Here is a 23,923-nt window from a genome sequence, read left to right as displayed (position 1 = left end):
AAAAAACATTAAAACAATACCAATTTGCTGCCAATAACAGTGGGAGTATGGAAAATCTGAAGAAACCAATTAGACAGCAGCCTCAGGTCACCTGCTCGCCAAAAGTTTGAGGGCTTACATAAGGGATCATTTGGCTGACACCCCTCACCCAGGAAGTATATGTATTCAGACAGAAATCAACCAAATACCATTTGGAACCAAAACTTAATGGCTGCTGACAGACTGAAAAACACTTTTATTTCATAATTATTTGCTTTATACAACTAAATTATATTTAACATGTTTAAGTAGATTTCATCTATTTGAAGGGTGGGCGTGCCCCAGCGCCCTGTACTGGCCAGCTGCCACTGATTGTCTCATTTTGAGAACGGACCGTGGTCGGACCAAAATTGAAGAACATCGTGCTAAGGCATTTGTGCTGAGGCTATCTAAGGTTAGCATGATTTGCTAATGTGGGAACAACTTTGGACAGCTGAGAATGTTTAGTGGTTCTGATGTTGATTTCTCTAATTTTTCACTTTAACAAATTCACAGTGTCAGATTACACATCCAAAGTCATCATGAGGCCTTCTGTCTTGAAAAATCCACTTCAGCCCGAGTTACTACTTTGTGCTAATAACATAACATGGCTTCCATACCAAGGGTGGGTGGGCAATAAGACGGTACAGAATATTTACCTCTGTAGGCTGGGCAGGAGATAAGTTCCCTGCTGACTAAAATGAAAGAAGAGAAAAAGAAATGGTTTTAAATGTGCTGTGAATCCATTTTACTGTGAATAACTCGTCATAGTGGAAGTCAAGCAGGAGTGAGTTTGAGGAAGAGGAGCTTATGTGAAGAGTTACACTGTAAAAGATGTCAGGTCAAGACTGAGACATTTAGCACATTCTATTAAAAATAACTAACGATATAAATATTCTCTAACAACGATAAGTAGCTTTATCTTAATCACTGACACAGTCAACTTTTGATGAGTAAATGACTCTTAAAACGAAATAAGATATTTCCGTTTCATGTTAGCATTGTCGGATATGACCATATTACTTTATAATATATTTTTATAATGCAAGTGTCTGCAGCGTGCAAGTTTTATATGCAAATAAGAATCTAAGTGGCCAAATTATTGTTAATGGTAACGCTTTAAAAATAAGTAGCTTTTGCTATTCCTAACTGATATGCTGTTAGCTGTGAAGGTAATACCTCGCCGTTTAAAAAATCTTGGGGGCTAAGACAATAAGTAACCACTAATTAATAACAATAAATTAATACAAATTCTTTATTGTATTGCCTGAGGTTTTTCCTTTTCTGCAATGAGTATGGGCTAAATCCATAAAAATACAAAAATCCGCAAATGTATTATGAAAATCCAAGTGTAAGGTCTGTGACTTACTTGATATCTTGCCCTTTAGATCCGACTCTGTGTGTGTGTGTTGTGTGTGTGTGTGTGTTGGGGGGGGGCTGCCAAAACCAACTTTAATGGGGGGAAAAAAAACAACCTTTTGGTCAATATCCATTTTGTTTTAAAACTAATCCCATATATAATCCACAGTCTCCGCTCTGTCTAATCTCTACTTTCATGTTCTGCAGAAAACACTTTGGTTTTTACTTGGAGCCTCCCTGGTGCTTCATCCGCTTATTGAAAGTCAGAACCAATAGAGAAATGAAATATGAAGAAGGAAACTGACTTGTGTGGGTGAGTCCTGCGCCTGCTTTTTAGCAGCTGAACGATGATTTTGAATTGGTCTTTTGTTTGGTGTCGACTGTCTTATCTTGATATAACCGACTTTGTGCATGTAACGTGTGTTAACAGCTCGCCTCTGCAAAAGATGTTTTGATCTCAATGTGATTTTACCTGCACAAATAAAGGATAAATGAAAATGAAATAGGAAAATAAGGGATTTGTGCATTAGGCTAAAATTAAAACATACATACAGACAAACATCCATCCACCCATCCACTATCCAAGCCGCTTATCCGAAGTCGGGTCGCAGGATGCTGGAGCCTATCTCAGCAGTCATTGGGTGGCAGGCGGGGAGACACCCTGGACAGGCCGCCAGACCATCACAGGGCCAACACACACAAACACATTCACACCTAGGGACAATTTAGTATGGCCGATTCACCTGATCTACATGTCTTTGGACTGTGGGAGGAAACTGGAGCACCCGGAGGAAACCCACGCAGACACGGGGAGAACATGTGAACTCCATACAGAGGACGACCCTGGATGACCCCCAAGGTTGGACTACCCCAGGGCTCGAACCCAGGACCTTCTTGTTGTGAGGCGACTGTGCTAACCACTGCGCCACCGTGCCGCAAATGTACAAACAAACAAAGCCAGAAAAACGATGACAAACAACCACAAAGCCCGTCAGAATGTGTCATCTGTCTTTAAGAGGAGCTGGGACGGCCGTTTACCTCTGTGGGGCTTCGCCTGTCCTGTCTGCTCCCTTTGTTGTCCAATACGGAGGAGCTGTCGTTCACACACCCATAAGACATCATATCAGGACGCTCTATGTCCAATATAGCCTTGACTCTGGGAAGGGCGGCTAACTCGCGGTAGTCAATGATTTCATTGTCTACTTTTGCCTGAAGCAAAAGAGGTGGAAGGGAGAGACGGGGAGGGAGGGAAGGGTGGAGGAGACTGGAGGTTAGGGCATATTGAGGGGTCAAAGGTCATTCGCCACATCCCGTCAGAAGAGCGGGTAAAACGTTACACCCACCGTCCCACTTTGGTCAGAATTTAGGGGTGAAGACGTAATCTTCAAGCAAGAATATAATGGTGCACGAATGAAGCTACTTCAAACGTTGGATTCTTCATGTCAAGTGTTTTTCATGTTTCTCAGGCTTAGAGGTGCCATCCATCCATTATCCAAGCCACTTATCCTAATTAGGGTCACGGGGATGCTGGAGCCTATCCCAGCAATCATTGGGCGGCAGGTGGGGAGACACCCTGGGCAGGCTGCCAGTCCATCACAGGGCCAACCCCCCCACACCACACACAAAGGGACAATTTAGTATGGCCGATTCACCTGACCTACATGTCTTTGGACTGTGGGAGGAAACCGGAGCATCCGGAGGAAACCCATGCAGACACGGGGAGAACATGTAAACACCACACAAGGGACGACCCCCCAAGGTTGGACTACTCTGGGGCTCGAACCCAGGGCCTTCTTGCTGTGAGGCGACCGCACTAACCACTGCGCCACTGTGCCGCCCTGGCTTAGAAGTTGATAGATGTATATAAGATTCATTTTGGCACTTAAATGGTGGGTCAGTGGGGGTTAAGTTTATTTCATGTCACTGGACAAAGGTAGTCATGGATTATAGAGGGATAGATGAGGATTTATAAGAAAATTAAAACACTGGGTTTTCGGGGAACACTGGGAACGCTGGGAACACCTCGACCATCAAAGTCAATCTGAATTACTGGCACATTCAAATTGATTGTGGAAGCTAACCAGGACCTACAGTTCAATATGTGGTTGATCTCCATCGATACACTGGAGACAGAAAACCTAAACTGCCACATGACAAGTCTGTGAATTGAGAGAAAGGAGACGGCTCTGGTTTTATTTCAGCACTTTTGGGGAGGCGGGGGGGCGTGTTTCCTGACACAGCGTTCAACCACAATATTGAAATGTTTCATCTGCACGTTTCAGCACAGTGAAAACTAGCGCTCCAAGTTCCAAGCAGTCAAGGTAAAATATATATATTTTTAAAAAAGTTTTTAAAAGCCCTTTTTTAAAAAATAGAAATTTTCTTCCTATTTGTCTGTGAATGCTCTCATTCATCCAGGTCATGGTTATCCAAAGGAATTGAATCAAGTGCAACTGGACTTGGTATGAAGCCTCTTGGATGAGAGGCGAAACGTCTTCACGGATATATACCAAGTCCAGTTGCACTTGATTCAATTCCTTTGGATTTCTTCCTATTTGTTATTCTACACCTAAGTCGGGAATGTCTTGAAAGAGGGACACTGTCTCGGCGGGACCCTCCTGTTTAAAACAGAGGACAAATAAAGAGCCAATCAGCACACAGAGAATCCTGTTGCCATGGAAGATTCTGAGCAGGTTGCACCAGAGCAATAAAAATGACACACTGTTATGGCACACGTATTAGCCCATATGTTTCAAATAATCCACTTTACTGGATCCTCTGTACATCTTCGGCCTAAGGGACTCTAAGAGTAAGCCTTCTCAAAAACGTTCTTTTTGTTTTTGTTTTATTTTATAAATGAGTGTGCAGTCCACCCAGAATGGTATCTTTTTATTCATTCAGACAATAGGAAAAGGGGATAGGAGGACAGATTTCAGGAAACAAAGGAAAAGAAGGACATGTCTGAATCCAGAAGTCGTGGACAAAAAAACTCCTCTACCATGTCTGAGCACCTTTCCAAATATTTCCTCTCTCTCCTTACACGATCTTTTCCTTTAACCAAACTCGCCCACTAACCCGAATGCACCGCTTACCCATGTTTTCAAAGGTCGTTGCTCTTAAAAAGGTCTCGACAAGTATTCACAAAAAGCCACAGTACTTACATAGATAGTGCTACCAGGTGACCCTGGAACACTTGAACCTGGTCTGGAGCAGAGGCTCTCTGTGGAAGACCTGGTGAGCTGAGAGGAAAATGGTGATGTTAATGGTTTTCATGAAACTGATATTCGGTGGTATTCCTGTTCGGCAACTGGTAGTCTGTCCCCCCTGTCTACCCACCACAACCTTAACGCAGTCAGTATCTAGACCTTGGAGGCCAAGGCAACACCATGAACTCTTTTTCATGTTCCTCAAACCATACCTGAACAATCTTTGCAGCGTGGAGGGTGCATTATCCTACTGAAAGAGGCCACTGCCATGAGGGAATACCGTTGCCATGAAGGGGTGTACCTGGTCTGCAACAGTGTTTAGGTAGGTGGTACATGTCAAAGTAACATCCACATGAATCCCAGGACCCAGGGTTTCCCAGCAGAACATTGCCCAGAGTATTTCACTGCCTCCGCCGGCTTGCCTTCTTCCCATAATGCACCCTGATACCATCTCTTCCCTGGGTAAACGATGCACATGCATCTGGCCGTCCACATGATGTAAAAGAATATGTGATTCATCAGACCAGCCAACTTCTTTTATCCATGGTCCACTTATAATGCTCACATTCCCATTGTGGACAGGGGTCAGCATAGGCACTCTGACCGGTCTGTGGCTACGCAGCAAGCTGGGATGTACTGTGTGTTCTGACACCTGTCTATCAACTTTTTGAGCAATTTGAGCTACATTTCCTCTTCTGTGGGATCAGACCAGATGGGCTAGTCTTCGCTCCTGTGTATCAATGAGCCTTGGGCGCCCGTGTCAGATTGGACATGTAGTCCCTCCAGCGAGCTATAGGTCTACCCCGGGGTCTCCTCCCAGTTGTGTTGCCCAGAAAACCTCCAAAGGAATGCGCCCAGGGGGCATCCTAGTCAGATGCCCAAACCACTTCAGCTGGCTGCTTTTGACACAAAGGAGCAGCGGCTCTACTCCGAGCTCCCTCTGGATGTCCGAGCTCCTCACCCTATCTCTAAGGCTGAGCCCAGACACCCTACGGAGGAAACTCATTTCAGCCTCTGTATCTGCGATCTCACCCTTTCGGTCACTACCCAAAGCTCATGACCATAGGTGAGGGTTGGAACGAAGATTGACAGGTAAATTGACAGTGTCTTCCGGCTCAGCTCCCTCTTTCACCACAACGGTCCCGTACAACATCCGCATTACTGCTGATGCTGCACCAATCTGCCTGTCAATCTCCCGCTCCATCCTCCCCTCATTTGTGAAAAAGACCCCAAGTTACTTGAACTCCTTCACTTGAGGCAACAAATTATCCCCAACCCAGAGGAAGCAATCCATAATTTTCCGGTAGAGAACCATGGCCTTAGACTTAGAGGTGCTGACTCTCATCCCGGCCATTTCACATTCAGCTGCAAACCACTCCAGTGCACGCTGGAGGTCACGTTCTGAAGAAGCCAACAAAACCACATCATCTGCAAAGAGCAGAGATGCAATTGTGAGGTTCCCAAAATGGACACACTCCTTATCTTGGCTGCACCTTGAGATCCTGTCCCTGAATATCACAAAGAGAATCAGAAGTGTAGCGTAGTGGTCTATCCCATTGCTTACCAACACGGGGACCGTCGGATCGAATCCCCGTGTTACCTCCGGCTTGATCGGGCATCCCTACAGACACAATTTCGCCATGTCTGCGGGTGGGAAGCCGGATGTGGGTATGTGTCCTGGTTACTGCACTAGCACCTCCTTTGTTCGGTCGGGGCGCCTGTTCGGGGCGGGAGGGGGAACTGGGGAGAATAGCATGATCCTCCCATGCACTCAACTCCCTGGTGAAACTCCTCACTGTCAGGTGAAAAGAAGCGGCTGGAGACTCCACATGTATTGGAAGAGGCATGTGGTAGTCTGCAGTTCTCCCCGGATCGGCAGAGGGGGTAGAGCAGCGACCAGGACGGCTCAGAAGAGTGGGGTAATTGGCCGGATACAATCGGGGAGAAAAGGGGGGGGGGGTAAAAAAAATTCAAACGGAGACAAGGGACAACCTTGGCGGAGTCCGATACCCGCCGAAAGCATGTTTGTCTTTGTGCTGAGAATGCGGACACAGCTCTCACTTTGGTTATACGAGGACCGGATGGTTTGTAGCACTGCCCTGGTACCCCATACTCCCGCAGTACCCCCGACAGAGTGCCCCGGGGTACACAGTCGTAAGCCTTCTCAAGTCCACAAAACACATGTAGACTAGCTGGTCAAACTCTCATGCCTCCCTCAGCACTTCCGCAAGGGTAGAGAGTTGATCCGTTGTTCCACGGCCAGGATGGAATCCGCATTGTTCCTTATCCGAGGTTTGACAATCAGTCGGAGCCTCCTTTCCAGCACCCTAGAGTAGACTTTCCCAGGGAGGCTGAGCAATGTGATGCCCCGATAATTGGAGCACACCCTCTGGTCTTTTTAAGTACAGTCTTTTGAGTACTTTTAAGTAGTTTTATGTTGTTTTTTTTGGATCCCCGCCCTTTTTCTCGCAATTGTACTTGGCAATTATCCCATTCTTCCGAGCCGTCCTGGTCACTGCTCCACCCCCTCTGCTGATCCGGGGAGGGCTGCAGACTACCACATGCCTCCTCCAATACATATGGAGTTGCCAGCCGCTTCTTTTCACCTGACAGTGAGGGCTTTCACCAGGGGGACGTAACGTGTGGGAGGATCATGCTATTACCTCCCCCAGTTCCCCCTACCCCCTGAACAGGGGATTCGAACCCGAGATCCCCGTGTTGGTAGGCAATGGAATAAACTACTATGCTACCCAGACGCCCCGTACTTTCATATTGTTGTAAAATTCATCATCATGTGATTCACACACCGCTCTTCCCTTGTGGAGTTATGAACATTTTCAGCCTCCAGGCTTCCTCCAGTATTGAATCCAGTTAAATAATCTGTGTGTGAGGCGTCATCTGATGGTTCATGGGGTTTTAACGTTAGACAGGTGATGTGAAGTTAGCTTAAGCAGCATGCACACTCAGGAGTTCGACCGGCCGACTCACAGAATGAACCTGCAGTTCAGACGTCGGGTAAAAGAAGTCAAGAAGGGGTGTTTTTGCTCTGGCAGGTTGAGACGTCTAAGCGAAGGGAAGAAGATTTTGTTGAACATATATTGCTAAAATGAAAATGTCATGAAATTTTTTTAAAAAAAGAGACCGGCTAGTACTTTACACACAAAGCATTCTGTTTCAGAAAAGCAAGTATTGTCAGTGAAGTCCATGCTTGTGCATTTCAGGCCATTCATTATGCAGAAATAACCAAGTAACAGCCGATTAAAATAGATGTAAATGATGAAGAGTGGTAATTATTGAGTAAGATAGGGGTAAAATAGGCAAATTTCTATATCTCAACTTTGCCTGCTTGGCCCTGTAATGGACTAGTGGCCTGCCAAGGGTATCTCCCCGCCTGCCACCCAATGACTGCTGGGATAGGCTCCAGCATCCCGTGACCCCAATTAGGATAAGCGGCTTGGATAATGGATGGATGGATGGAACTTTGCCTGCTTGTCACTATAATATGCTGTTAAATATAATCCACATCAAGAACTCTACGGGATAAATTCACAAATCATATTGTGCCAAACAAGTATTTTGAATCGTTTGTGTAACAGGGATAAACATTATCTGTTAAACTTGAATCTTCTTCTTCTGTCAGCTTGTTTGCTGTTTCTCAGGGGTCGCCACAGTGGATTGTACAGTTTTCATCGGTACCTTCTGAGGGCACAGCACCAATGGCGGCCGTTGTTAATCCAGGCCTCAATCCGCATACTGATTTGGCAAAATTTTACATCAGATGACCTTCCTGACCCAACCACTAACCCTATGGATGGGGCGCACAGGTAAAGCGCTGGATGCCATCCCAGTATTCATGGACCTGCACCCATGCCTGTCCCTATATGTTAAACTTGAATATAAGGTGAATATCGGATGTCCTGTTGAGAATCATAACTACAGTAAAGCTATGGTAAAGATAGCAGCACAATATTCGATATTCAACTTATATTCAACTTTAACAGATAATTACTGGAAGTAAACTAGAGGCACAAAGAAGTCTCTAATTCCCTATTATAGTTTAATTACGTTCATTTTACTCATAAGTTACTCAGTTACCTATGCATAGTTAATGGCCTTTTGTCTGTGCTGTGTGTGGTGCAACTGTATGAATGTGAAACAGGGCGTTGCTGTTAAAGAGCATGTGTGCTCAGTCAACCTGCACTACATGAATAAAGGTTAAATGAATACAAAATAATAGACAGAGATGAGAATACTCACCCCGTGCCTCTCCTCCGCCCGGCTGCTGGTCCTGCAGTCTGGATGCCACATCGTCGAGCCTGGGGGGGGAAGAGACCTTTAGTAGAACACAACCCAAAATGACATCTCTTCTTCTCCATCGCCTCTTCGTCTGAAACAGAAATCTGCATTTCTTAACTCTACAATGTAATTCAAAGCGATTTCTCAATCATCTTAAATAGGAAAAACAACACGGTTATCTCTCGCCTGAAAACCCTACAACTGGTGTCTCTGATTTTCCCGTCCTAGTTTGTGAAAAACTGATCTGAATACAAAACCCAAAGATGTCAGTCGGGGGTCAGACATGGATCTCATCGCTTTAATGTCACAATCTCCAAGTGATCTCATGAGGTTGACTTTCTCCGGTCGTCCTCAGTGCTCAGCGAGTCTTATGCTTTACTGCTTCAATTCTCTTAAAAGTACATTTAAATCAAATGATAGTTACAGGTGTCAAAATAACAAATTCAAATTCAATTCATAACGCAATAACTGGCACATTTTTCTTGCGTTATGAATTGAACAAGGTGGGACCAAGTTGTTTTTTTCTGAGTCCCAAGTCTCGAATTTTGGTAGTCAAGTCCCAAGTCCTCAACTTTAGTTTCAAGTCCTAAATAAGTCATTATGCATTTTTCATCAAATTTATGCCATTTCAAAATTTTAAGGACAGAGTAATAGTTGATATACTAAACTCACAAACATGAATGCTTTTTGAATTTGAATATATTACGTACTGATTCAAAGTGGATCTGTGATTAAGGAAACAAAGAATTGATTGGATGCCCACGTTTAAAAAGCATTTTATCTTTGGGTTTGGAGAAGGTATCAAGTCTGTCAAGTCAAAAGACTCAAGTCCAGGTCAAGTCAGGAGGTATATGTGTTAAAGTCAAAGCCAAGATCCAAGTCTTTTTCAATTTGGTCGAGTAAAGTCTGAAGACATCAAATTTGTGACTTGAGTCTGACTCGAATTCAAGTCATATGACTTGAGTCCACACATCTGCAAGTTATAGCAACAGCTACTTCCTGACAAACACACAGAACGTGTAAAAAGATAGATCGTGATCAAACAGGCATTTGGCATGGGACATGACATGTTGACTTCCTTTAATAAGACTCCACACATTAAAAAAGCTAGCAATTTCTGTTTGTTGCTCTTCATAACACATTTATTTGCTTTATTTTCAACTTCTAGTGGATTAAATCCAGACAAATGTGGTGTGAATTAGGAATCACGTGCCTCCTTCAGAAAGTCTCGGTAATGTGATTATTCTGAGTCTCTTCAGGCCTACAGGTACATTATCACAGAGGTGAATGGGACAGTCTGAAGCAAGCCCACATTGGTCATAAAGATGTGAAGTAAGTCTTTTAATCTGTAAACCGAATGTCGACCACCCCAAGTCAGCAAGTCGGTGGGGGGGAGGGGTGTGTGTCATTGCTCTCTCACCCACCTTGCAGGTACATCTCCTCCCCCTCGGCGAACATTCGGTCGCATTGGCTGCATCGTGCGCAGCTCGGATGATAGTGTTTGTCACCTGCCTACAGATAGAGAATCCAAATCAATTCAATTCAATTCAATTTATTGTCATTAAAAACAATGTGCAGGCACATGTTAGAAATGAAATGAGGGCTGTGGCTTCACCAAACAGTGCAAGACAGACACAGACAAACACAGTATAAGATATACACACATGAAGACCAAAAGCTAAAAATAAGTAAAAGAGAAAAAAAAGAGCTGGAGTATAAAATATTTAAAAATATCTACAGACATTCAGTGGGTAGCCAGGTTCAGGTGGGCAACAGTTTGTGGAAAGAAGCTGTTTTTGAGCCTGGTAGTGCGGGCTCTGAGGCTCCTGTAGCGCCTCCCAGAGCGCACGGGGAGAACAGTCCATGGTTGGGGTGGGTGGTATCTCTGCTGATGCTCAGACCCCTTCGAAGGCAGCGTTTGTGATAATTGTCTTTTATGGCTGGGAGCTGGGTACCGGTGATATGCTGGGCCGCCTTGACGATCCGCTGCAGAGCTTTCTGGTCTACTGAGGTGCAGTTGCCGCACCACACTGAGATGCAGATGGTCAGGATGCTCTCTATGGTGCAGTGGTAGAAGTTGGTGAGAATTTTGGGGGGTAGACGGGCACTCCCCAGCCTCCCCAGGAAATGCAGGCGTTGTTGGGTCTTTTTCACAAGGGCCTGGGTGTTTAATGTCCACAAAAGGTCCTCGCTGATGTGGACTCCAAGGAATTTAAAGCTGGAAACACGCTCCACTTCCACCCCATTGATGTGTATGGGGGAGTGGCTGCAGCTTCTAGACCTCCTGAAGTCCACAATCAGCTCCTTTGTCTTCTGCACATTAAGGACAAGATTGTTGGTTGTAGACCATGATGTGAGGTGCTCAATCTCGTCTCTGTAGGCCATCTCGTCATTGTTGGTGATACGGCCAATAACTATGGTGTCATCTGCAAACTTAACTATAACATTTGAAGGGTGAGTTGGCAGGCAGTCATGGGTAAAGAGGGAGAAAAGGAGGGGGCTCAGAACACAGCCTTGAGGGGCACCTGTGCTGAGGGTCAGGGTGGAGGAGGTGTGGTCACCTAACCTAACAGACTGAGGTCTGTTGATCAGGAAGTCCAGGATCCAGTTACAGAGAGAGGGATTGAGGCCAAGGGAGAGGAGTTTGGTGGTTAGTTTGGCGGGGATGATAGTGTTGAAGGCAGAGCTGTAATCTATAAACAGCATCCGGATGTATGTGTTGTTAAGTTCAAGGTGGGTCAGAGCAACGTGCAGGGCAGTGGCAATGGCATCCTCGGTAGACCTTTTGGGACGGTAGGCGAACTGATGTGGGTCGAATGTGGGAGGGATAATGTTTTTGATGTGAGCCAGAACCAGTCTTTCAAAGCACTTCATGGCAATGGGGGTGAGTGCTATGGGTCGGTAGTCATTCAGACATGTGGATGTTGGTTTCTTGGAGACAGGAATGATAGAGGTGGTCTTAAAGCATGCCGGGACTTTAGATTGGGACAGTGAGAGGTTAAATACAGGTGTGAAGACCTCAGCCAGCTGGTCAGCACATTCCCGGTATTCTTCCCCAACCCGGTATGCCGTCCGGTCCGGCAGTCTTCCGTGTGTTCACTCTGCGCAGTGATTCTCTGACCTCTGCGACTGATAAGAGTGAGCACCTGGTTTTCTGGGTGGCTGGGGATTTTTGGAAATCAGATGGTAGACATGCATACATTTCACCATGAGCCACTTCCACTGGGAACTGAACCATAAACCCTGCCAGCTCTGCTCCCATGCCCCTATTATTTCTTTTTTTTGGGGGGGGGGGGGATTTTCTTCCCAATTGTACATGGCCAATTACCCCACTCTTCTGAGCTGTCCTGGTTGCTGCTCCACCCCCTCTGCTAATCTGGGGAGGGCTGCAGACTACCATGTCTCCTCTGATACATGTGGAGTCGCCAGTCGCTTCTTTTCACCTGATAGTGAGGAGTTTCACCAGGGGGACGTAGTGCATGGGAGGATCATGCTATTCCCCCCCAGCCCCCCCCCCCAAACAGGCGCCCAGACTGACCAGAGGAGGTGCTAGTGCAGCGACCAGGACACATACCCACATCCGGCTTCTCACCCACAGACACGGCCAAGCCACGACCAAGCTGGATGTAACAGGGGGATTCAAACCAGCGGTCCTTGTGTTGGTAGGCAACGGAATAGACCGCTACGCTACCCGGATGCCTGCTATTCTCCTACTATTAAGCTGAAGGACTGTGTGTATTGGTGTAGATGGTAATTCTGCTTTTCTGTGGCTGGGTCATGTTTTAAATGGCTAATCTTGTATGGTACCATTTGTTTGGTTGTTTGAGTCCACTTTGTGTTACACAGACCAACAATCTGCAAGAATTAAGACGTAGTTTTATTCTACGAGCGCTGTTCTAGTAAATTTTCACTAGTTGAAATAGCTGCACTTGTGGACTGATCTCAGTTCTTTTTTTGGGAGACAGATTAGCCTTTTATTGTTTAACTATATACTAATAATGTAATACCAATGAGAGTTTCTATTAACACACAACTAATATAATACTCACAAGAGTTCTGGTCACAGGAAGTACTTCTTACCTCAAGGACTTTTCCGGTAATAAACTTTAAGCACAAATCACACTGAATCCCAAACTGGACCTGGTAGTCTCTCTCACAGTACGGAACGCCGGCTCTAAAGCGGGATGGGGGGGGGAAAAAACAATTAGTTTACCTGAGAAATGAACAGGATGGACTGGACGGAAACATATTCTGTATTTCAAAACCACAGAGGTAGAATTCGCAGAATTATCGCAAAATATCAAACATCAAAGGAGCAAATGGTTATGATGTCAGATATGGATCAAGATGTGTCGGATGGTTTGTTTGAGTGGCGAAGGTGTTGAAAAGTATTTCTAATAAACATCTGAAGTAGTTTTTCCCTCATACATGTAAACAGGCTTCATAATATGTTACTGGTATATCACATTCTGCTGTCAGCAGTAAGCCGGGTCTCCCACCGACTGGACAGACCGGCTCCAAACCGCCATGTGACCAAACCTGTTAAAGTGGCTTTCGGCAGCATAGTACCCGCTCCTGGGGTCCATACTGGTTTACTACCCCCCCAACCCCCAACCAGAATAAACACAGACAGAAGGAAAGAGTGTTAGAGAGAGAGAGAGAGAGAGAGAGAGAGAGCGAGAAATGGATAGACAGACAGATAGAAAGAGAGGAGGAAGAGGAGAGGAAGAGGAGAGCTTCTGGAAGGAGAGACTCACTTGCTGATGTATTCTCCACTCAGAACTTTGCTGCAGGTTTTGCACTTGAAGCAGCCGAGGTGCCAACGTCCCCCCAGGGCCAGCAGGGCCTGACCATTTATGATCTCCCTATCACAGCCCCTGCAGTCTGAAAACACACACACACACACACACACACACACACACACACACACACACACACACACACACAAAAACCACACATGCACACACACACACACACACACGGAAACCACACATGCACACAAATGTAAAAATGTGATGCATACCTGCAAAAACCCACAAACGTGGTTTGAGATTTCCTGTGTGTGTGTATGGGTTTGCGTGCGTGTGTGTCTGTCTTTTAAATCACACACACACACACACACACACACACACACTCTTGTGCTTCTGTTTTGTGAGGACCCCTCACAACTACATTCATTCCCTACTTGTCTAATCTTAACCCTTACCCTTACCCTAATTCTAACCCTCATCCTAAATCTTAACCCTAAAACAGACCCTTAAAGACGTTTGGGGCGGTCAAAATGTCCTCACTTTGCAAAAACGTCCTCACTCTGACGGCTAAAACCTCAAATTGGTGCTCATGAAGATATAAGTACAAGAACACAGATCCACACACACACACACACACACACAGAGGCACATAGACACATCCAGGAAAACACACAACACAACATACAAACTCTGGGTTTTATTTAAATAAACTGCATCCGAGGTGGAGTTCACATTTCGCACCAGTAGATGACGGTAACAGGTGAACCTTTATTTGCTTGTTTCTGGTTTTTTGATTTAATTCTACTAAAAACTCACTACATCTTAATCCTCTTCAAACTACTACTACTACTACTACTTTCGGCTGCTCCCATTAGGGGTTGCCGCAGCGGATCATCCGTTTCCATTTCTTCTTGTCTTCTGCATCTTCCTCTGTCACACCAGCCATCTATCTGAATGCCCTCTCTCACCACTTCCATAAACCTCCTCTTTGGCCTTCCTCTTTTCCTCTTCCCTGGCAGCTCCATATTCAGCATCCTTCTCCCAATATACCCAGCATTTCTCCTCCGCACATGTCCAAGCCATCTCAATCTTGCCTCTCTTGCTTTGTCTCCAAACCGTCCAACTTGAGCTGTTCCGCTAATATACTCGTTCCTAATCCTGTCTTTCTTCATCACCCCCAGTGCAAATCTTAGCATCTTCAACTCTGCCACCTCCAGCTCCGCCTCTGGTCTTTTTGTCAGTGTCACTGTCTCCAAACCATATAACATAGCTGGTCTCACAAACATCTTGTAAACCTTCCCTTTAACTCTTGCTGGTACCCTTCTGTCACAAATCACTCCTGACACTCTACTCCACCCATCCTCTTCAATCTTCCTCAAACTTCAAACACTGATAGGAAATAAATAAGCATGATATATTAGTATTTCACTAAACATGTGCTGCCAGTGTGAATGAACTAGTAAATAATGAATAACTATTGCAGTTAACAATAATACTGTAGTAAACTACAGGGGTTCTCGTTGCCTCCAAACCAAAGATATTAACCTTGCATCTTTCATTGTTTCATGTGTTCAGCCGTACGACAAAGAGCCCATTGAAAATCACGAGAATGTCCTGCTTTGTGTCTTTGTATAGCAGCCTACATTACTGTGTGTGTCTGTGGTGTGTGCACATATCAGTGTATGTCTCTGGCAAACCCCATTATTTACCTTATCCCGTGTCTCTTGTGCCTTATGGAAAGCAATCTGAATCACCTTTGTGCAGGAAAAGTGCTACACAAACAAACCTGCCTTTCCCTTTATCAACTGAGCAAGTAATGCTTTACAAAAGCTGTTGCTCAGGTTCATCTCATTGACTTGTGACAACGAGATCCTCAGGACTCGTTTCCGAGGGATGTCTGCTGAAGGAAAGAGCATCAACACAAACAATACACAACCACATTCAGAAGCGAAATACATCCAAAATCAAGACAGAAATTACGGTTTCGAAAGAGAGACCAACGTGCTCGGACAGACACTCGTCTGACGTCAGACGAGAGGACATGTTGGCCATGTTTCTATGCCTGCACCAATTCTAACTCTACAGAACGGAGTGGCTCCAACGGCATTGAGTCATTTTGCATCCTATGCACTGCCTTTCAGGAATCAGGAATCAGAAACAAGAAACTACAAGAACACATATATCAAACTACCAAAAAAAAACATTTTTTTAAATTACTGTCCGAGAACGAACGCCAGGATGACTGTCGGAACTGCTGGTCTGCATCGGCTAGCAGTTAGCTTAGCCTGCCCGGCTTCTGCATCCTGTCAAACCGCCCTCGCTGTTTCCTCCTTGGGCACAGCTCCAGGCAGGGCTGTGGTCCCAGGGCCCACCGGATGCAACAGACCAGGCTCCATCAGCTGATCCAACGCCAGCTCTCCCAGCCAGACACCTTCGACACACCTCCCCGCACTCCACACGACGACACCAAAAACACAGTCAACGCTAGGCGAGGCCGCCACCAAATCACCCTCTGTGTTATCGGAACTGCCGGTCTGCATGGGCTAGCAGTTAGCTTAGCCTGCCCCGCTTCCGCATCCTGTCAGACTGCTCTCAGTGTTTCCCTCTTCGGGCGCAGCTCCTGGCAGGGCTGTGGTCCCTGGGCCCACAAGCTCTCCCGGCTGATCCAGCGCCAGCTCTCCCAGGCATCAAACGAAGACATGGACAGATGTGGACAAAGACACTGCATGGACGGTACTGGGTGAGGCTGCCACAAATGTAAGTTCACACCGCCACCTTCCCACACCGGTACTGGGTTGAGGCAGCTGCAAACGTGAATTTGCGCCGCCATCTTCCCACTTCCCTTTGTGCACTGCCCGTTGACACCTATGTCCTATCGGACTTGAACCTATTTTTTGACACTTACTTGCGTTGTCACCTCCTGACTAGATCCTTATCCTTGCTCGTGTTGTATTAACTCTCAGATGTATGTCGCTTTGGATAAAAGCATCTGCCAAATGAAATTGTGACATTTTGCACTGAGCTCCATGAACAGAAAGCAATAAGCGCACAATAAGTGTGACTCCTCTGCTGACTGACCAGTTACCAGCATTAGAAATGTCAGCGGCTTTCTCTATTAGACGGGTCCACCAAGTTTAAGAATTAGTTCTTTCATTTTCATTCCTTTGACTGTTTGCTAGTTCATCCTTCATTTGTGTGTGTGTGCGAGTGTGTGTGTGTGGCTGTGCACATGGGCGTAGCCGAAAGGGAGGGAGGATGGCCTACCCCGAAACCCCCTCCCCAAAAATGTCCAAAATGTTAACAAGTCAACTGTAAAGTATTCAGTGAAACCAAGCAGTAGTTACCTGGCCTACAAAATTACTTCATAGTCACTATACCACACATTGTGTTTAAGCCGAGTGATCTACTAAATTAATGGTTTTACTTTACTATAAAGTATAATGTGTGCGATGCCATAGTAGGTCAAAGGTCGGCTTGTAGAAGGTATCCTGTGTTCGGAATAAAAAGGTCCACATTTGGAAAAGAGACGCACCTATTAGGAGGCAGAATACAGCCCTGTGTGTGTGTGTGTGTGTGTATGTGCTGATGTCACCTTAGATGGTTTTGATATTGACTCTGAGACATGTTACGTATCAACACCCACAACCAAAAGCTGTAAAAGCCGCACTGATGTTGAAGTCATGAGCCTCTAGTTTGGGAGGCTGTGAAGTAGACTGCAGCTCTTTAGTGTGGTTTTTTTTGGGGTGTTTCTGTTTACCTTGAGGCTGCCGGAGTACCTAATATGCCATTACACCCCCAACCAGATGTTACACTCTGCCGAAACACACACGACCCCTGCTGGCAACCACTTGGCATCTCAGGTATCAATGTACTGTCGTCTATCTTTGCTAGTTACACACGCGCAAACATCAAAATCATGGTGAACGACCCCTCAAACCTGGATTTTTGCCTTTTTTTCCCAGAATAGGAGAACTGTTCCAGAAGCATTTTTTCCTCCGTTTCCCTCTGAAGTAGATTCCATCATGGCAGGTGCGGTGGTGGTGGGGGAGTTCCTGGGAGTTGCTTTCCTTAAGTCAGGGACCTCTCTCTGCCTCAGTAATCACATCACGGTGAGGCAGGTGAGGTCAAGTTCAGGGGAGCCAGCGCTGACACATTTAGCCTTATTGACTCCACCTGACTCTCCACCGTGGAGATGGAGTGACTGGATTTGTTAGATAGCATAAACTTCAGTCCTTAGTAGGAGTGGATGACCCTGTACCAGGAGGACACACTGAGTCACACAGACATGCACCACCTGAATAACAAACAGACACCTGATAAGAAGCCTTCCTGTGGCTGACGTGGGTCATCTGTGTTGTGAAATAATACTTGTTCAAATCCGTGCAAAGCCACTTGGATGCTTCCGACATTCATTCATTCATTCAATCTTTATTTATACTCAATACATCATTGAGGAGAGACCCTCATTTACACTGACATCAGGTCAATTACAAAAGCAAAAAAAGGAAAACAACAACAAAGAGATACTCAGAGAAAAGGCCAGACCACAACTAGCTAATAAAAAGCCAGATAAATGATCCATCCATCCATCCATTATCCAAACCACTTATCCTGCTCTCAGGGTCACGGGATGATGGAGCCTATCTTAGCAGTCATTGGGCGGCAGGCGGGGAGACACCCTGGACAGGCCGCCAGGCCATCACAGGGCCCGACACACACACATCTAGGGACAACTTAGTAGGGCCGATTCAACATGTCTTTGGACTGTGGGAGGAAACTGGAGCACCTGGAGGAAATCCATGCAGACATGGGGAGAATATGCAAACTCCACACAGAGGACAACCCCCAAAGTTGGACTACCCCGGGCTCGAACCCAGGACCTTCCTGCTGTGAGGCGACCGTGCTAACCACTGAGCCACCGTGCCACAAAGTCAAGTCAAGTCAGTCTTATTTGTATAGCCCAATATCACAAACCACAAACTTGCCTCAGGGAGCAACACAACATTCCGCCCCCAGAACCTCACATAGGACAACGAACAACCCCCCCTCCCCCCCCCCAAAAAAAAAAAACTCCAGCAGAGAGAAAAAACAGGAAGAAACTTCAGGGAGAGAAACAGAGGAGGGATCCCCCTCCCATGACAGACAGACATGCAGTGGATGCTGTGTGTACAGAATAAAACACAATTTACAGAATACAACACCGAAAGAGGACAAATGAACTACAATGGAATCACAAGATACATGAGGAATGTGACGAGGAGGATGTCAGACAGTGCCCAGACGCCACCGGAACAGCCCAGGACCCAAACCACACAACCGCCACCACCATGCAGACCGTGCAGGAGGACAGACTACATTTGCACACAGGAGAGATTCGCATCACACCGCTCACATAAACAGAAGAAGAGACAATAAAAGACATTAGTCACACATCAGAGAGAGAAGGATACAACACCGAAACAGGAAAACAAAATCACATGGATTAACAACGTACACACAAAGAGTGAGATTAGGAGGATGCCAAGCAGTGTCCAGGTGGCAACCACCACTAGATAAATTAAGATAATTAAAATGTAAAATAAAATAGTCATGTAAAACAATTACAAGTAAAACAATTACAATTAAAGATCATTAAATTTCTAAATAAAATATAGTTATGTAAAACAATTACAAGCAGAGGCTGGGAGGTTTAAGATCAACCTTCTAAAATGGCCAAAAGGTATAAGTGTATTGATTTTTAGGAGGCGCTGTATTTTGTTTCAGGGGTCAGGTACACTAAAATTAAAAGCAGTTTTTCCATGTTCAGTCCTAACTCGTGGAACATGAAGCAAGAACCAGCCAGTAAAGGAGGTCTGATAAAGCCCATGTGAGTGACAGAGCATTGCTGAGAGGTAATATGGTAATTTTCCAGTCAGAGCTTTATAGATAAAAAGATACCAGTTGGAATCGCGTCTCTCTGTGAGAGAAGACCATGAAACCCTATCGTATAAAACACAATGATGTGTACCATAGACATCACAGGAATGATAAACAGATTCCAGAAGTTTAAGAGGGGAGGTGGATGCACACCTATAAATCACATCACCGTAGTCCAAGACTGACATGAAAACTGCCTCAACAACCCTTTATCTACAAAACATGGGAAATTGATTTTATTTCTGTAGGAATAACCAACCTTTTGCCTGAGTCGGCACACGAGATTATCTATGGGAAATTTGAATGTGAATTTTTCATCAACTCAGATGCCAAGATAGTTATACGTATTCTGAGACTCTCTTAATCATATGGCCATTTGTAGTAGAAATATTAAGATCAGTTAGTCTGTAGCCCTGGCTCTGGAAAATAGCATGAACTTTGTTTTATCTGCATTCAAAACAAGTCTTAGGTCTTTAAGGGCACCTTACAGAATGTTGAAGGAACGCTGTAAGTTTTCAACTATTAGATATATGGAATCATCAACATAATACAACACTGTGTCATCCACGTACAGATGGGCATGACAGTTTGAAAAAGATGAAACAGCATTGCTAATATAAATCGTAAAAAGAACTGGACCTAAAACTGAATCCTGTGGAATGCCTTTTGTTATGGATAAAAACTCAGAAAAACTCAAGAGCTACACAATTTAACAGATGTTTGTCTCTCAGATAGGTAGTTCCTGATGCAATTACATGCATCAATATAAAATCAAATATTATGAGGTCTCTGCAAGAGCAGGCAATGGTCTAGAGTATCAAATGTTTTAGTGAGCTCAACAAAAAGTGCTGCACTGTGCTTTTTATTATCTAAAGCTGATACAATGTCATTTACAACCCTTATAACCGCAGTTATAGTACTGGGCTCAAAATGGAAGCTCTGGAGAGAAATACCTTCAGTTGATCATTTACGAGTGATTCAAGGACCTTTGCCGGGCAATGCAGTTTGGATATTGGTCTGTAGTTGTTAAGAATGGCCTTGTCACCTCCCATAGGAGTATAACATCAACCATTTTCTGAGCTCTGGGAACTATACCAGCAGAAAGAGAAAAATTGAAAATATGAGTTATTTGCTTTAAGATAATTTGCGCCGAGAGCTTAAGAAAAAAGGATCCAAACTGTCCTCTTCAGCATACTTCCTGGGATTGATGGCAAGTAGAGCATCTTTGACTACACTTGAAGAGAGATGATCTAGCAGTGATTCCCAAAGTGTAGTCTGCAGCCCCCTGGTGTGCCATGAAGATATTGCAGGTGGGCCGCGAGAGGTCATTTATAATAAGTAAATAAATAAAGTTTTTAATTTATTTTTTTATTAAATGTGAAACTACCACAACATATTTATGATTAAATATTTGCATTTAAACAGAACTGTTCAGATAGAATTGTTCTGTTTATGAAATAAAAGACATATAGGGAAATACTTCATTTTAGTCTCGTGTATTGATCAGAGTTGGGATTAAAGGGTTGGATTGGCTGTGGAAGATTTTCGGATTTCAAATTAGGCCATGGCATTCTTAAGTTTGGGAAGGGTTGATCTAGGGTAAACAGAGGGCTGCGAGAAACAGAGACTATATTGTGATCAATTGGATCTGATCCCCCGTCCTAAAAAAGGTGACCAGCTGCTACAAATTGTTTATTAAAATCTAGACTAATCTCTTTATGGTCAGACAATAAATAGTCATTGACTTTTACCTGAGTAGGAACTGAGGAAAAGTTGTTATTCTTATTAGAATTTAAAGACTTCCAAAAATTTGCAGGATTTGAATAAGAGCTAGAGACTAAATCCAGAAAATACTCCGATTTCACTTTCCTCACCATGTATGTGCATCTGTTTCTAACTTGTCTAAAAGCAGTCCAATTGGAATGATTCCCAGAGTGTCTAGCAAGGGACTAAGCTTTGTTTCTTTCCAAGTCTAATAGTTCATGGGGAAACCAAAGGTTTGATTTATTTTTAACTTGTGCTTTCTAAAGTATGCGTGCTTGTTGATGATTGAGAGGAACACCTTGGTGAAATAGTAGTATCCAGTATCCGGAATTTCAGATGTAAAATTAATATCACTATGATAGAGATGACTGAAAAAGGCTTGTTCATTAAACATTTTTAAGTGATGCTTAACAATAATTTGTGTTTGCGATCACTTTAAACGAGTGCTCCTAATACAGGCCACCAGGCAGCGATCACTAATTCCAAGATCAAATACACCAGCAGAAACAATTTTGTTACTCCTATTGGATAGGATTAAACCAAATAACGTTGAATTTAGAGGGTTTTTTAGAGAAAGAAAGAAAGAAACTTTATTTTGTTATTGTATTCTTACAACGAATTTGTTCTCTGCATTTAACCCATCCTATTGTATAGGAGCAGTGGGAAGCTGCAGTACCCGAGGACCAACTCCAGTTCCTTTCCACTGCCTCGCTCAGCGGCACAGGCAGGAGTATTAATCCTAGCATGCATGTCTTTTTTTATGGTGGGAGGAAACTGGAGCACCCAGAGAAAACCCACGCAGACACGGGGAATACATGCAAACTCCACACAGAAAGGGCCTGGGACAGCCTGGAGTTTGAACCCAGGACCTTCTTGTTGTTAGGCGACCGCGCAAACCACTGGGCCACTGTGCTGCCCACTGAGCCTACTAGATTAGGTCTAGTAGGCTTAGTGATTAATTGTGACAGATTAACACTGCAACAGATCTCTTTAAAGTAATCAGTTGCATCAGAAAGCCAGTTAATGTTAAAATCACCCATGACAATTACCTCTCTATAAACATACTTGGAGAGTATATCCATCAGATCATTTATGGAGCTAGTGACAGCTGAGGGAATCATTAGACGCCAAAACTACTTCAACAGTGATTAACTCGGAACAATTCGGAACAGAAACAGCATATAACAAAGAGACAGAAAAACAGAATTTCATATATATGGCCACGCCCCCTCCCCTCGGGCTTCTGTCTATTCTTAATAAGGTGTAATTATTTACTGCCACATCAGAGACACTAACACTCTTCTTTAACCATGATTCAGTAAGAACCAAGACATCTGAGTCTGCCTGAGACACTAGTATCTTCACATGATCTACTTTCTGATGCTGGAGCAAACTTCTGATGTTTAAATGTAGAAATCCCAAACTTTTCCTGGAGTTGAGCATCTGCGGTGCATTTAGGCTAAACAATGCAGGGCTCGCAGCAGCAGGAGGAGACTCTCTGGGTAACACAGATTATCAAAATTAACGTTTCTGCCATTATGGAACATACTATTCCTTGAGTTCCGCCAGAACAGGAGTATAAAATGCTCACAGACAGTACAAGAGTTTGTGGTTGATAAGATAGTTCTGGCCAAGACGGGGGTGTCTGGTGAAATAGGAACCGAAACAGAACCGTCCGTGTTGCAGCTGGACCTGGTAGCATTTATATTGCAGGAGGAGTAAACAAGTCCAAAACTATTTGTTGACCTATTATAAAAAAGAAGTGTCAGGAATAGGGAAATTTGTAGGGTTGCTAGAGGGTCCTGGCTCCACATGAGCAGGAAGAGAAGCATTAGGAACCAATTGGACTGGCGCTAGAACCCCAGAGATGTCAGTAGTAGTGGGACTGGTCAGAACGAGTGGTCTTTGCGGCGATGTTTTCGCTGTTTTAGAGAGGGGAAGCTAGGTGGGCGACACAGTATGAAATGTTCGAGGATAGTAACTTTGCCCCCAGCCAATTAGGATGTAAACCATCATTTCAAAATAACTGTCTACATACGCTGTGGGCAGCACAGGGTGACAAGAGCCAGGTGTGCAGAGATAGTAGCCTGCTGAACCACCTAACACCATGGCCACAGGAGGATTTGGGGCTTAACACATAAATAGGTCTAGGGGCTCCACTCTCTAAACCAGGATCGGGACCAGCACTGGAACCACTTGACCTTGTGGGCAGCGGCGCTGGACTGGCTGTGGGCTCCAGGCCGATAGTGAACAGGTGTTGCTCCAGGTTCCCCAGGACATTAAACCTGTTACCCAACTGGACAGACCCTGGTGGGGTCACCCTGGATGACAGTCCAGGGTTCCGAAGGAGTGGACATGGACCAAATCCAAGACTTGGGTTTGGCTCCAAGTCTGGGCGAAGAGTCCTCCTCATTGATCGATCTGACAATCAGCAGCTCTGGCTCTATGGTTACAGAGGCAGCAAGTCAGGGAAGTGTGGTGTTGTTGTCAGGAATCCGAAAGGCTTCTGCAGCCAGTGAGTCCAGAAGTGGCTCATCCTCTTGGATCTGTTAGAGCGTGGAGATCCGACCTTCAAGTTCGGCGATTTCTTTTTACTTAGCCAAAGGCATCCAG

General features: G+C 44.8%; 1 protein-coding gene across 1 annotated transcript in view; it reads right to left on the bottom strand.

The window, feature by feature from the left end:
* The window catches only part of LOC130127911 (actin-binding LIM protein 1-like), a 56,834-nt gene that overhangs the window by 10,530 nt on the left and 22,381 nt on the right, over nucleotides 1-23,923 (bottom strand). Inside the window, exons 6-12 of the mRNA XM_056297623.1 lie at nucleotides 13,637-13,763; nucleotides 12,960-13,053; nucleotides 10,304-10,391; nucleotides 8,841-8,899; nucleotides 4,539-4,616; nucleotides 2,416-2,586; nucleotides 678-713 (exon numbers count right to left, since the gene is read on the bottom strand). Coding sequence (XP_056153598.1) covers nucleotides 678-713; nucleotides 2,416-2,586; nucleotides 4,539-4,616; nucleotides 8,841-8,899; nucleotides 10,304-10,391; nucleotides 12,960-13,053; nucleotides 13,637-13,763 — 653 coding nt within the window. The remainder of the gene's footprint in view (nucleotides 1-677; nucleotides 714-2,415; nucleotides 2,587-4,538; nucleotides 4,617-8,840; nucleotides 8,900-10,303; nucleotides 10,392-12,959; nucleotides 13,054-13,636; nucleotides 13,764-23,923) is intronic.

Source organism: Lampris incognitus, chromosome 17 (genome assembly GCF_029633865.1).
Source record: "Lampris incognitus isolate fLamInc1 chromosome 17, fLamInc1.hap2, whole genome shotgun sequence".
Taxonomy (NCBI): domain Eukaryota; kingdom Metazoa; phylum Chordata; class Actinopteri; order Lampriformes; family Lampridae; genus Lampris; species Lampris incognitus.
This window is presented reverse-complemented; position numbering and strand designations above follow the sequence as displayed.